Below are 15,060 nucleotides of genomic sequence, written 5' to 3'. Positions count from 1 at the left end.
TAGAGATATCAAGAAAGGAGATCCAATAGATAAAGCACAATACTAGAAGTTAGTAGGAAAATTGATTTATTTGTCACACACATGGCCTAATATTGTATTCATCGTTAGCGTTCTAAGTTAGTTTATACATTCGCCTTATGAAGAACATTTTAAGGTTGTATATCGAATTCTGAGGTACTTTAAGATCTCACCAAGGAAATTACTATTCTTTATGAAGAATGTGCAACAAAAATATTGAAGCATATACGGATGCAAATTGGGCAAAATCAATTACCGATAGAAAATCTACATCAGGTTATTGTACTTTTGTGAGGGGTAACTTGATTACTTGGAAAAGCAATAAACAAAGCATGATAGCAAGAAGTGACGTAGAGGCCGAGTACAGAGCATGTGCTTATTATGGAGTATGTGAGATGTTATGGATGGCTCAAGAGACTGAAAGACTTGCCTATGAAGCTATACTGCGACAATAAGGCTGCAATCAACATTGCATACAACTCAGTGCAACATGATAGAACCAAACATATTGAAGTTGACAAACATTTCATAAAAGAAAAACTAGAGGCATAAATTGTTTGCGTGCCATTTGTTCTATCAATGCAACAAATAATTGATATTTTCACAAAAGCATTGTTTAGACCTAACTTCGAGTTTTTAGTAGTAAGTTGGACATGATAGACATACACCAACTTGAAAGAGAGTGTCAAAGATTTAGGAGTTAGTTAAGAAATTCAGATTTGTTTGTTTTTGTTACAATACATTTAAATTTATTTGAATAGTAAATTATTTCTTGCATCATTATGTTATTAAAAAAAATATATTTTATTTTCTCCTCAAAAGCTACAAATATATTAAGGAAGAATTATATGAAAGGACATTTTTAAAATAAAAAAATAAAACATTTCACGTCCATGATGGTAATATTAACAATTTTATTTTAAATTAAAAAAAATGTTTTATTTTCTCCTCAAAAGTTACAAACATATTAACATTTTTATTTATTAAAATATAATAAAAATATTAGTTTTGGGATTACGTCCATCGTTACTTTAGAGGTCAAAAGTAAAAGGGCCTGTAATACTTCTACAAATACAAAGGAAACAAGCATGAGCAGCCCACAAACAAGGCATTCAAAAGGGCTATTGAGAGTAGCCTCTGTCCTCCTCCACTCTCTACTCTCCCCCAATCTCTGAACCCTAAAAACCCCTTTCTCTATCTTCCATTCTGATCAAAACCCTAGTTTTTTTTCCTTTCAATGCTTCCATATTACCCTACTATTTATTAATTTATCGATTTATTTGTTTCTTCATCTTCAATTTCATCTACACAGTTGAAAACTTTCTTCAATCATGGACATAGAACAAAGGCAAGCAGAGCTAATTGATGCATTCGTTAAGCAAGCTTCTACCCACAATGGCTCCGCCCTCGCCACCGTGATCCTCGACGCCACTTCGCACCCCTCGCTCTTCGCCTTTTCGGAGATTCTCGCTGTTCCCAATGTTGTTGAGGTCTGTATCGTTTTTTGTTTTGGATTCTGATTTGAAGCTTATCCGCGTTTGCCCTATGTTTAGTTCCCAAGGAAAATTGGGAAAGGTCACGCATTTTCTCGGCCTTAAGATGAGGGTTTAGTTATTCATTGAATCCTAGAGTAAAATTAAGAAAGGGAAAGAAATAAAAGATATTCCTTTTGTTTTTCTTCACTCTTCCGGCCACCAAACGGATCTTTAGTTTTTATAAATTATGGGTATTTGAGTATATTTTATATGGTGAGAAAAAAAAAATGTAAAGTCAAGATTTTAATGTTTGTTTATGTTGTTTGGGTTTTTTTCTTCTTAAAAAGGAAAATCTCTCCTTAATTGAATCAAGTAGTTGTTAGAGGTTTACTCGGGTGTTTTTTCATGGTTTCCCTAACAATAAAAAAAAAGGTAATTGTTTATATGCATTGACGACCCAATACAACATCAATTTAATAAAAAAAAATATAGTGGATATTTATGGGTTGTTTATTTAAGAGATTGTGCTCTGGACCTTTAGTGTATGGTTCCTGCTAAGCCAAGCAAAAAAGATCATGAACTGTTTCAGAGGATTGCTTAATCAAAAACTAACTTAAGGGTTGTGACTTTGCTTTAAATCAATTGAATGCCATGTAGATTCAGCAAACACACTGATGGGAACTGGGAGACTTGGGTATTTTTTGTTGTTCTGGTTTACAAAACCTATAGTTGAAAAAAATTATGTTGGGTTGGTGAAATATTGTTACTTGTTGGAGGGATGGTTTTTGTTTTACTCAGTCCCAAATGAAAAATCTGAGGTTCTAAATGTTAGGGCTGGTCTGATAATTGTTCTTGGAAACAGTTTTCTTTTCTTGAAAATAAAATAGAAAACATATTTAGTAGACTTTTGACAGAAAACAGTTGTTTTTTTGAAAATTTGTTGATTTTAGAACAAATTTTAAGTATTTTCTATTGTTTTGTGTAAAGTGTTCAAAGCAGCAACTGAAAAGATGGATAATACTTTATTGTTAAGCAAAAATTGAAAAGACGGATAATAATTTGTGTGGGGCTCAGCATGTAAGAATCATGAATGAAGGAACTTGATCTAATTGATTTAATCTTTATTGTTAAGATTACACACTTTTTCTACATAAAAAGGGTCACTGTTGGACGATTGATTGCAGGATCCCTCATGTAGCTGTCTAGATTAGCTTTTTAGAGTTATTTTACCAGTTCCTCTTCCACTTATTTCTGCTCTTTGACCTGGAGCATGTCATTGCACTAGTTATTTTACCAGTTCCTCTTCCACTTATTTCTGCTCTTTGACCTGGAGCATCTCATTGCACTAGTTCGTCCATGGCCTTTGCTGTGCATGGTTGATCGTTTCACTTACTTTCTCTTGAGTAGTCCAGTCAGTGCTGCTTTTAACTTGGTGTGAATGCATTGTTATGGGTATATTCTTGTGCTTCCATACATTTATCCCTTCATCCATTTTTTTTCCTTATGCACATTTCGTAATTTTTTGTTTTTAATCCTCATAATTACACACATAATTTGTAATAAGCAAAACTTTTGCTGGAGTGAAAGAGGGAAATACAAGAAGAGGATGAGGTTTCCTCAAGATGAGAAGAAAGAGCTTAAGAAGTAAAATTTGACTTCAACAAAGAAGGGTCAAGCCATGAGTGACTTTTACATGAGAGATGCTTTATTAAGAGATATTTGTCTATCTAGTGGTTTTGTTAGAGCTGATACTTTGCTGAGCTGCTTGCCACAAATTGAAACATGCATGGGCTTGCACAGCAAGTAACTTATGCTTTGTTCTCTTTCTTTCCCAGTCATTCTTATGTTCCATGTAGCAACTGCATAGGTGGCAGATAGAGTTTTATGTTTGCTTTTCATCTCATTCAATTCTCAGTAATTGTACTTTTTTTTTTTTTGGGATCTTCCTTTCATTGATACTATCAATTCTAGTACATTCTTTAATTTTGTGCCCTAAGTACCCCTATGTTGCCTGTATTGTTGGTTAGAACATGCTTGGTTACTTCATGTTTTGACTAATTAATTCACTGCAGCTTGGAGGAACTGAGAATTCCGTATATCTCGATATGCTTCGTTTGTTTGCACATGGCACATGGAGTGATTACAAAAGTAAGCATAGAAACTCTTTTCTTTTCCTTTTTTTTTTCTTTTTTAAATTTTGAATTTTATTCTCTTTCTTTAGTTGATATTTATCAATTTGATGGTTATGGTGTTCATCATCTCTTGGGATATTCTGGTTTATTTTATAACGATAGGACTCTCGTGATTCTGTACATTTTGTAGTAGTGCATTCATGTCTAAATTGCAGAATCAGTTTGAAATTTTTTACGATAGGGTCCTAACTCTTGAGGTTGGAAAGTTCTATTCTTGTGTGGCTAGTGGCTGTAGGGCTCAATGGTCTTCTCAAAAGTAGTTTGAAAGATGGTTCTGTCACATGATTTAGTTTGAATTGGAACTTTATCTTGGGACTGAAGAAGAACTAACTTTATGATCATATTTATTCTTCAATTTACAAATACTCTACCTTTCTATGATCCCTTTTTTGCATAATAATGGCCAAAACATTGGTTGAGCTATCATATTTCCAGCTTGACATAAAAACTAAGAGCTTTTGTGGATGGATGATGTGACAACAGCTCAATCAATAATAGTGCTGCTACAATCTAATCTCTCTGTTGGTGGGTCAATGCTTCGGAAAAATTATGGTTTTATGTTTTTGAAGATGGAAGTCAATTTTTTAGGCTTCAGGCTAAATTAGAAGCATAGTTTTAAAAGGCGCAAGGCGCACCTATGGTGTAAAATTGTCTTATGGCTGAGGCGCAAAGTGCAACACAAACGGTATGTTTGAGTGAAGTGAAATGCAACTTAAGATGCATGTCAATTTTATAAAATATGATTCAAAATTCAATCCAATCAACAAAAAATTTACAATTCCAAATATTTAAGGAAGCATTCAACCAAAAAAGAAAAATAAATGTAGATTTCAATATATATTTACGAATTTAAAGAATAAAAGTATTTAAAAAGGAAAGGTAAAGTACACAGGGAGTGCCTCTCTAACAAGGCGCATGCCTTGACAAGCAAGGCACTATAATTAGGGAGTGATTGTGCCTTGAGGTGCATCTTTAAAAACTTTCAGACAAAAAGTTGTTGCTGGATGGCAATTAATTTAAAGTTTTGGATGCTTGGGTGATGGGTCTACATGCAGAATAGATTTAGAGTTATGAAAGTAGGGTTTTTAGATTACAAAAATAAAGCAAATAGATTGGTTGCATGTAAAAGTAAAGAAAATAGTCTAGTCCTAGTATTTCTAGTTTGGCCTACTTCACCTTCTTTTTTTTTGTTCAACTAAAAACTTATTAAAGAATAGAAACATGCATAATTATGAAGAATTCCAAGTAGTATTTATGATGTGGTTGCAGTATGTTAGAGTTTTCAAGAACAGGTAGCCACCTGTTGGTATTCTGTTTTTGTTATAAAATTCCACTTTAATCCAGCAAATTTATCAAATCCTTTGTAGACAGATTCTGGAAAGTGTTTTAAACGTGAGGGTATGGCAAGTGTTGCTAGCAACAAATCCTCAAGGAGGTTAGTGCTACTTTAGAGACTGGGTGAAACTCAGTGGTATTCATATTATTCAAAGCATCAGGGAGGTTTTTGATATTTACCCTTTCTTATTGCTGCACCTATTTATTTGCTGCCCTGTAAACTTAGATGTACCTGCACGGTTCTAACTCGGTCTTCAATATCATAAAGATTGTTGCTTATGTTTTTTTGGATAACTTAAATCAGAACTTATTGGTTTCCTCACTATCCATGTTTTATAGAATTTTGCCTTTTTAAGGCTTATTATAAAAGGATTTTTTTTGTGTAAAGCATATTATGATGGAATATTTACCATGGAAACATTTATGATTTATAGGTAATGTTGACCGTCTTCCACAATTGGTGCCTGATCAAGCCCTAAAGTTAAAGCAGCTTACTGTACTTACACTGGCTGAGACAAACAAGGTAATCTATTGCCTAGTGTTTTAAACCATTGTTCATATTGGGATTTTCTCTTTTTGAGCATGTCGATTTACCTGCCTGTTTTAAGTGATAGCAATTACTGCAGTTGTGGTCTGGTTTCATGTGTGGTAAAACAGAGAATGAAAATTTATTAACTTTGGGACTTAATGGTGGAGGTATTTCAAAATGTGAGAAGCTGCATAATTAGTATGATCATTTGGTTGTAACCTTGCCTCCCTTTTTCCCTTTTTCTCATTCCCTGGTTGCTTTAAGAGTTTTTGTCTATACTGTTGGTGTGATTTTGTTGTACACTTATGCTCCCTTGTTACATCTTTGGTGTCGTCTTCCTTATTTGTCTATTAGGAAAAAATGTGGGTTAACCCTTGGGATGGTTCTTTTAATTACTTTTTTTATATGACCAATAAAAAATGAGAGAGATTTAGAGAAGTTTGTCATGCTTGGAGTGGCTTGGCCACAGTTTTAAATTTCTGTCCTAGTTTTGAAATCTAAATATTTCTTCAAACTTGTTGGTATAAATTTTGGGTTTGTTGGCTTTGCCTTTTACTCACTTCAGCCAACTGACCAACAGAAGAAGAGAAGTTAAAGCCTAAGCATCTATTTAGATGATGGGTTAGCCTTTGGGAATTGTATTTCACAAGACTTTTAAATGTTAGAAGAGCTTTTTTGTTGCTGAATCTCCAACATCCTTTTAAAAAAGAAAATCATAATAGGTGCATTTAAAAGATTAATTTTTTTTTTTTTTGATAGGTAAGATTAGATTAGACAGTATTAATATAAAAAGGAGATGTCAAAACAGCGTCCCAAAGTATACAAGAAGTATAGGCTGGCTGCCACTCACCCAAACCAAGATCACAAGTTACATACAAAAGAATTTTTCATCATTTGGACTAAAAACTCTGTATTATCAAACGCTAGCAAGTTCCTTTCTTTTCATACCTTCCGAAAAGATTCATATAGGGACCACCTTCCAAGACTTTTTGCAGGCTTTACCCACAAAGGAGCGATGCCACCCAAGGAGTGTCTCCTTAACCAAATAGGAGAGAACCCAAGTCACCCCAAAGAGAGAAAAAAGCAGCTCCATAGAATCCACGTCTTTGCACAGTGGAGAAGAGTGCGATCAACAGTTTTTTCTTTGGGGTGGCAAAGAAAACATCAGTTTGCCAAAGAAAACCCCCTCCTTTGGACCTAATCCAAAGTTAAGGCTTTTCCTCACGTCACCTCCCACGTGAAAAGAAATTAACATTTAAAAGAAATTAATCATTTTCCACACAACAGACGCAAAAATGTAGGTCAAATATAAATTTATATATAAGAAATTAAATAATTCAGGGATGTGATTTGATGACATTAGTTCAAACAATCAAAAAAATTATGATGAGTTAAAATAAAAGTTAACAGCTAGAGAGAATGAGAGAGCAAACAGAAAAAGAAAAATGGTGATGGAATGAGATCTATGAAGATATTTGAGAGACCCTTTGAGACATGATCTTCCAAGTACAAAATCTCTAGACAGTAAGAATTCTAGAAAGTTCTACATTACGAAGAGATGCATTTTCATCTAAAAATTTTTTGAAGCAAAGATTATAAAAATTGTAAAGAAAATGTGAAAAATATTTCATTAAGGCTGGATTTGTTTTTGTCTGATAGAGGCTTTATCCATTCCTTGGGGTTGAGAGAACAATGGAAAGACTGGGTGGTTTGCTTGGTTATCGGAGATGTGCTTGGTATTATAGGTTTTTTACTAAGAGGTGAAGGGAGGAACTTGGTATTATGAAAAATTTATTAAACTACACAACTTTCTGTATAAGCCCCCCACCTCACCCCCATGCCAAAAAAGAAAAAAAAAAATACTGCAACTGCAAGAAGCAACCTCCTAGTCACTTCCAAACAAAGTTCTGAAACTGAAAGCATTTATATCAAAACAACCTGAATGCATGTAAAATATCTTATTGGGCTGAAAAGGCTATTTTTTGCTTCTTAAAACTAATTCAAATATATCCTTTATGGAATTTAGAATTGGAATTGAAACCAATCCAAACAGGTCCTCATTTCTTTAAAATTTAAAACCTTGAATTGAATCAAGTGCAGCTTTGATGTCTCTGACTCACTGAGATTGATCAAGTCATTGCTTCCACTTTTATATATGTATGTTGAACAATTTGCATATTGGTTTTTATTTGATATTTTGTCATGGTCACACTGTTGAATCATGTTAAGTTTTACTGATGGCTTCCTAGATTTGTTCTGACAAACACTTCGTCTTTTTTTTTTTTTTTTTTTGCTTTGCTTTTCTTTTCTTGCTGTTGTGGTATCCCTTGGGGAAGCATCTTGGTGAAATTCAATCCATTTTTTTTTTTCATTTTGCTTCCACCAAATTCCTGATTATGACAGTTGCAAACTTGCATGATTTTCTATGACTAATTTTTTGGTACTTGCCCAGGTACTCCCCTATGATCAACTAATGCAGGAATTAGATGTTACAAATGTACGTGAACTTGAAGATTTTCTTATCAATGAGTGCATGTATGCGGTAGGTATTCATCAAGCTGGATTCTGCATCCAACCAAACTATAGACTGTTTTGAGAAATTCTTGTAATGCTAGGAAAATAATTATTTTAACTGTCCCAGGGGTTGTTTTTCTTCATCCAGGAGGAAAAATTTTCTTTTTCTTTGTGCTTTTTGACATCTCAGTTATTTAGGGGTGTTTTGGCATCACATGGAAAAGGAACATTTCATTTCTTTAACATAGCTTTTGGTGGTGTTCTTTTCTGGTTTTCATGGCATTTAAAATTTGACTGTTTTGGTGTTTCTGTAAGAGCATGTCTTGTAAGTCAAGAAATGTTGTTTTGAGTTTTACATATCACTTTTTGGTGGTGACTGTTGGTTAAATAATTTTGCAAATGCTATAAATAACTTATTGAAGTCATCTTATTCCATATGTTGTCCCAACTGCCCTTGTAATTGCATTGGGTAGGTAGCTGGACTTTGTTTTTCAAAATGATTGTGGAAAAAAAAAATTTATTACTCTTTTATTTTGTTTTTGTTTTTTGTTTTATTTTTTTGTGATAAGAGAAATGTATTGCTTTTTTCATTGGGATTTTTCTTTTGTTAGGGCATAGTAAGAGGGAAGCTGGATCAGCTGCGACGGTGCTTTGAGGTTTGAATTCATCATCTTTATTCCTCTTTCTTTTGTATTATCTTTTTGGTTATCATTTAGACATAAGCATTAGTACTTAATCAAAATCTTATTATGAGGTGGAACCATGCAGGTGCAATTTGCAGCAGGGAGGGATCTGAGACCCGGGCAACTCGGGTGTATGATTCAAACATTATCAAATTGGTAATATATATGTTTAAATTTTAGTATTCCAATAGCATTTTTTTTTCCTTGTAACTGCCCTGTGGTGAATTTTCTAAATTGTCACTTGCTCTGTGGTTTGGCTTTTCCAAGGGGTAGTCCTGCTTTCTATAAATTGAAGGATCAACATTGAAACCCTGACCAAACTGGATAACCTGGAAACCAGACATAAATATGTTTTTGTTGGACGCCCGACTGTGAAATTGCATACTCATTTCTTTTTATTTTGTTAATAATAGGAATTCTGCTTGAATGTAGGAGCTCTAGGCAACTAGCTAAATATGTGTGATTGTTATTTCTTTTCCTAATTTCGTGGCTTTTTTTTTTTTTTTTTGTAGTGGATGGATTAATTATTCACATTTCTTATCGTCTTTTGTTTTGTTTTTTTTTTTTGTTCTTGGGCGGGGGAATGTAATTCTTCTTTACATTGTCAAGTGACTACCTACCCTTCTAATGGATTATCTTAGCCTCTATTTGGCTGGTTAGACTTTTCAGTTTGCTAGTAATGATTAGTCAGGCTGCAAATGAGCCTGCCAGGTATTGGTTGTTAAGGCTTGCCTTTCTTGCAATTGCATTGAGCTCAGACCTTGACTTGACTAATTCATTTCTCTTTAGGTTTTGTTCGCATAGCTTTTGTTTGCTTGAGCTTGTTCCCAGGTCCACCTAAGCTCGTCCATTAGCATTATCTGAAATTTGCATGTAAAAAGCCAACACTGTATCTGTTCAATGTTAGTAGTTGCAGCATACTCCAAAATCTTCCCCAACCCTTTGTTGTACCTCAATTACTTTTATTACATGTGAACTTTCTTAAAATGTTTCATTGTATACATATACTAATGGTTTATGTGTGTATGAGGCCAACTTAACTGTGTACAACCCTAATTGATTTTTGATCCTGATGTTGCTCAAGCTTGGCTTGCCAAGCAAACAATCTTGCAACTTGAATTATAATTTGAATTGTTCAGTTAGTAATGACATGAATAAACTAAAACACTGGTTTTGATCTGTTTGCTAATGACTTGTTTCTTGCCAGCCCTAATGAGTGGTGAAACATGATTTTTTTGAATAGAATATTTGAAAAAATTTATGTGGTATAGTTTTGAGCCAGTAAAAGTTTCTGCTATTTCCTTTGACAAAGGCTACTGCCATTAGATAATAGGAGTAAAAGTATGGCTAGGACAGAACTTTATGATTTTGTCATAAAACCTGAAAGACTTAATTTGAATGAGCTTTGTTATATAGGAAAAATACAGTTGGCCTCAGGCATGGGCAATCTCTTGTTCATTTAAAATATTATTTTGTGAGATAGGATGTGTTCCATTTGTCATAATAACACCAAACCCAATCCCCCTCACCCCCATAAAAAAAAGAAAAAAGGAAAAAAAGAAAAAGAAAAAAAAAAGGGTAATGGAGTAGTGATTTGCCTATATATGGCTGTTTATCCATCTCTTTTTGGTCACGGCTGACCAGGATGCCAAGGTTTTGAATTTTCCTGGGTGGTTGGGGTGGTTTGAAGTTTGATATTCCCAAACAGTTTGCAAGATTGGGAGCTTGAATCAGTTTAGATGCTTCTTATGCTGTTGCAAAGTTTTCTGGCGAGTCTAGATAGTTGATAGGGGATATGTGTTCCTTTAGCTTGAGAAATTTCTTTGCAAATTCTTTTGGATTGTCAGCAGAAGACTGTAGGTTGGTTTGTTGCCTCGATAAATTGGAATCCCTAATCCTGTCTGAAGTGGCTTTCCTTTTTTTTTTTTTTAGTTGCCAGACTTACAATTGTCATCCACAAGACACCAGGGATTTTGTCAAGATTACTTGTGGACCTTTTTTTTTTTATTTTGTTATTTTGGGTAAATGAAATCAGACTTAGGAACTCCCCCCCAACCCCCAACTCCTTGCCCCCTGAACCAGGCTTCAGGAGCATTAATTTTAGATCTTTTTAGGAATTGATATATTAACATGTGGGCTCCTAATATCAACAGACATTTGGAAAGTGGCTTCACATTATGTTTTGATGTGAAACTTTAGTTGGAACCTCTTAGGAATTGGTGCATTAACGTTATGTCATGTGAGCTGTAATAGCAAAATCATTTAAAAAATGCCTTTGTCTTAAGTCCTCTGATGTTTATGGAACGAAAGAAAGTGACGACAATTTGAGAACGAGGATAACCATCTATGAACTTAAAGATATTGTTCTTATATTCCTTTTGTTGTGAACTCCTCTTTAACTTTAAGATATCTTTCCTCAACTTTAAAGATGGGAATATTTTGGCCTTTTGTGGCCCTTGTAGTCCTTATTCCAGGCTCTCTTAAGGAATTTGTACCTTTGGAAGGGATTATTTAATGTAGGTGGGTGTTGAATATAGTGATATGTTAGCTAATTCAAGTTAACCAAGCGGGTGAAGGTTCCCGCAGATAGCCCCATGTCCTTTTGTTCTTATGATCATCATTTTCATCCACGCATGGGCATGCATCTGATTTTGAGCAGATGAATCCATGAAAGGAGACTGGAAAATTTTCTTTCTTTCTTTCTTTCTTTCTTTCTTTCTTTTTTTTAATTAGAAACAAACTATTCATTGATACAAGTTTTTAAGTACAAGTAACTTATATATTGTATTGTGTATTTTCTCCCTATGTTGTTGTATTGTGTGCCTTATTTTATATCATAATTTTTATTTTTATTTTTTAATATATGTTAATAAATAGAAAAATTATGTGATACATATATGATATTGCAATAATGAGGTTGAGCTAAATATAAACCAATTTCATGAAGAATAGTAGGTTAAAAAAGCATATATTTATATAGTTATTTATTGGAAACTAGTTTATTTAGATGGAATGTGAGATGCATTTAGGCTAATACCCTTGCCACATTAGGGGCTTAAGAGAGCTTAAATGTAGACATTCATTAATGTCACAGACATGTAAACGGTGAATGTTTCGAGTTTCAATGAAATAAACTTAATATTAGTATTTTTAATTTATATATTCACTAAGGTCCTCTTTGAAAATGAAATGATTGTCAACTTGTAAACTAAATTGTGTATTATTTTCGTGTTTCTTTGTATTATATAAAATATTGTATACGCTAATATTATTATCATCATCATTTTCTAATAGATAGAAGAACTATGTATTACATAATGAAATACTTTGCAAGAATGAAGTTGAGCAATGTATAACCACTTTCACAAAGGATAATGAGTTAAAAGAGGTGACTGCACACACATGCCAATATATCCAAAAACTATGATCATAGACAAGTGCGGTGAATGGATTATTAACACATCCAAGTTCATGTTTCATGTTTGAAGAATAAATTTTTCAAGATCATAATCACCCTGCATGCCAATGCCACAATAATAAATAAATAAAAACTCTAAAAAACAAAAATGGAAACCAACATATTAACAAATCAAAAGTAATACATCCTTGATATTCATTGGGACAATAACTACACTGAAGCTTCAATTTTTTCATGCGCTTTCAGTAATATGTATGCATGTATGTTTCCTGGCAGGTACAATATTTTTATTGATTTCCTTATCATCCATTTTTATCCTTAAAATAACTTTTCAATAATGACAGAGAATTATCTTTTGTGAAAAAAGTGAGATTTGATTTTTATTAAGAACTATCAGTAAAATGTGATTGTATTCTATTGGTGACAAAAATTGTTGTATGGGGAAAATCTATCATATGGTTTATTATAGATTACCTTTTCTTCCACCCAGTTACCATGTTGATATTTAGCCTTCTATCACCATATTCTACCATGGTTTTAGCTTAATGGGCTCTCTAGTATTATTTTTTCCTTCTTTCCTGATTTATGGAGATTATTTTGAAGATAAGAGTCTGCTAGGTTTCCTTATGATTTTGTATATCCACTTTGAATGAAAACTTAGGTTGGGTACATCAGATAATCTTCTCCTCTCAATTCAAGAGAAGATAAAGTGGGCAGATACCATGAGTGAGTTGGACAAGAAACACCGAAAGGAAGTCGAAGAGAGGGTAGAGGAAGTAAAGAAGTCATTCTCCGTCAAGGTCAGTTGAATTTATCCTTCTGGTCAAATATTGGTCAATTAGAATGCACAATCCTCGGGATGGTTTTTTGTGCCATGGAATGAATTACCCGCTTTGTTTTCTAAAGCATTTAGAGGATCCTATCTTTTTAAAATTGAAGTTATTGCAAAGCAGAATAGAGTTGTTGCACAAACTAAAGCACTGGTCTTGAAAAAAGATAATTACAAAGAAATGGTGGAATATTAATGTTTCAAACTCTTATGGAAAATAATGCTAATTCCTCAGACGTTGGGTACAAATTCGATAATACAAACATTCATCAGAGGTCCAGATGCCCATTTACACATGTTCCACACTCACACCACAGCCCCTGTAATTTCTTGAAGGTTTTCTTGGTCAAAATCCCTTCAACCTTAAAACTGCCGCCGTCTAATGGGTTATGCATACCCCTGATACTGAGGTTGGCTGGAAATGTCAATCACTTAATCATGACCACCTCATTTAAAAAATTTCATTAACTAGGACGGTATACAGATATTGAAATGTGCAGACATATAAAAATGAGTTATTCAAATGCTGGGATATGTTGGTCGATTGTCTTACTTACGTTGTGGCAGAAGTTACACACTGTAAGCAGGCCGACATTGACTTCCGAGGGCACGAGGAGATCTACTCTGAACCTGGTGGAGTGATGGACTACGAGGAAGATCGAAGCCGACCCAAGAGGTAACGCACCATATCTATTACATCTTCACTATGCAGGTTGTGATTGTATGTCTCTAAATGCATGAAGAAAATCATGAAACAATATATATATATATGAACCATTCTTTCTCTCCCTTAGATAACGGGACCCTCCTAGTTCTGGAAACGCTAGGTTTAAGACATCAAACATCATCTTGACATGGTTTATCTGGTCTTTGATATCTTGCATTGATGTCAATTGGGTCATCAGTGAATTATGAAATTTGGTAATTTAATTTTGAGTTTACCAAGAAAACTAGAGAGAGCTTGTGAAACTGGACACTTCTCGCTTGATACATGAAGTCTGCACGATATTTTTGGTAATTGACTATTTTGCTACTGCCTTGGTGGCCAGTCTATATGATGAATAATATGGGAAAAAATTCACAGGAGACGGCATCCAATATCTTGAAGAGATAGGGAGGAGAGGGTTGGGCCAGTTGGATAGGTTTCCAGGCGACTTGCCGGTTTTTTGTTCATGGCATTCCGACGATGACACATGGTTTATGGTTTGGGGGACAATTTCACGTCCTTGACATCAAAACTTGTTACATTCTCATATTTGACAATGGTTTAGTGTGTATTGAACCCATTTTTATTCCTTTCTTGAGTTGGGCCAAACACAAGATCAGATTTGGTGGTGCGGCTAAAGATAATTTACCCATGTTTATTCCCAATATTTGTATCATTTGTTGATATTGCTCTTACATGCGACTTAAATTATTAGCTATCTATAATGAATTTATACTGCTTTCTACTGCAAAATTTCATAGGTTCTATGCTAGCTTTATGTTTGATTCTTTTAATCATCTTAACATTTGTGAAGAAGATAATGAAGAAACAATTTATTGAATGGAAAATATTAAGGTACAAAATCAACATTTACCCAACTCCTTATCTAGGCCCATAATGAATGTGTATGAGAAAATTTAGATTGTTGTATATGATAATATAAATGAATAAGATCAAGATATAAAAATATAAATAAATTCGATCTAGGTAGAATCGAACGGGGACTTGAAGGTTGTTCTATCGATGATTGATTGATGACGTCTTTTCGACACGTATAGAAAATAAAGTACTTTATTATTATTATTATTATTTGTTTGAATTCTAATTAAATTTAGATAAGGATGTGGGGTTTCAACTACCATATTGGAGTGGTTATGAGGAATTAAATGGTAAAAGGGCATCTTGTTTGTGATTTATTTTTTTATTTTTTATTTTGTTGAATATTCAAGTGGGTGTGTGAAGGTCAAAGTCAATAGGTGTGGATGAAAGTGGAAAGGCTTTGATAATTTTATTTAATTGATCATATCTACTCTATAGTGGAAGTCTAAGATTTGGTTTTATCAAATCTGGATGGAAACCTA

The 15,060-nt window shown here is 33.7% G+C and overlaps 1 protein-coding gene across 5 annotated transcripts; it reads left to right on the top strand.

Moving 5' to 3' along the window:
* The first annotated feature begins 1,110 nt into the window (after positions 1–1,110).
* On the top strand, positions 1,111–14,452 carry LOC117932369 (COP9 signalosome complex subunit 7). 5 transcript variants are annotated; one of them, XM_034853600.1, is made up of 9 exons: positions 1,111–1,508; positions 3,566–3,641; positions 5,455–5,543; positions 8,002–8,091; positions 8,675–8,719; positions 8,832–8,902; positions 12,826–12,964; positions 13,581–13,669; positions 14,078–14,452. In XM_034853600.1, the coding sequence occupies exons 1-9, from the start codon at positions 1,350–1,352 to the stop codon at positions 14,097–14,099; spliced, it is 780 nt and encodes a 259-aa protein (XP_034709491.1). In that variant the 5' UTR covers positions 1,111–1,349; the 3' UTR covers positions 14,100–14,452. The 5 variants fall into 5 exon arrangements, with proteins under 5 accessions (XP_034709491.1, XP_034709492.1, XP_034709495.1 ...); XM_034853601.1 differs by having other exon boundaries at positions 14,043–14,452; XM_034853604.1 differs by having other exon boundaries at positions 13,564–13,669.
* Positions 14,453–15,060: the final 608 nt, after the last annotated feature.

This window comes from Vitis riparia, chromosome 15 (assembly GCF_004353265.1).
Source record: "Vitis riparia cultivar Riparia Gloire de Montpellier isolate 1030 chromosome 15, EGFV_Vit.rip_1.0, whole genome shotgun sequence".
Lineage (NCBI taxonomy): Eukaryota > Viridiplantae > Streptophyta > Magnoliopsida > Vitales > Vitaceae > Vitis > Vitis riparia.
Note: the sequence above shows the minus strand (reverse complement) of the source record. Positions and strands in the feature narration are given on the sequence as shown.

Coding starts and splice junctions, on each gene's coding strand:
- LOC117932369 (XM_034853600.1), top strand. CDS start 1,350: ATGGACATAGAACAAAGGCAAGCAGAGCTAATTGATGCATTCGTTAAG. Junction 8,720..8,831: donor AGCTGCGACGGTGCTTTGAG/GTTTGAATTCAT, acceptor GGAACCATGCAG/GTGCAATTTGCAGCAGGGAG. Junction 13,670..14,077: donor GATCGAAGCCGACCCAAGAG/GTAACGCACCAT, acceptor AAAAATTCACAG/GAGACGGCATCCAATATCTT.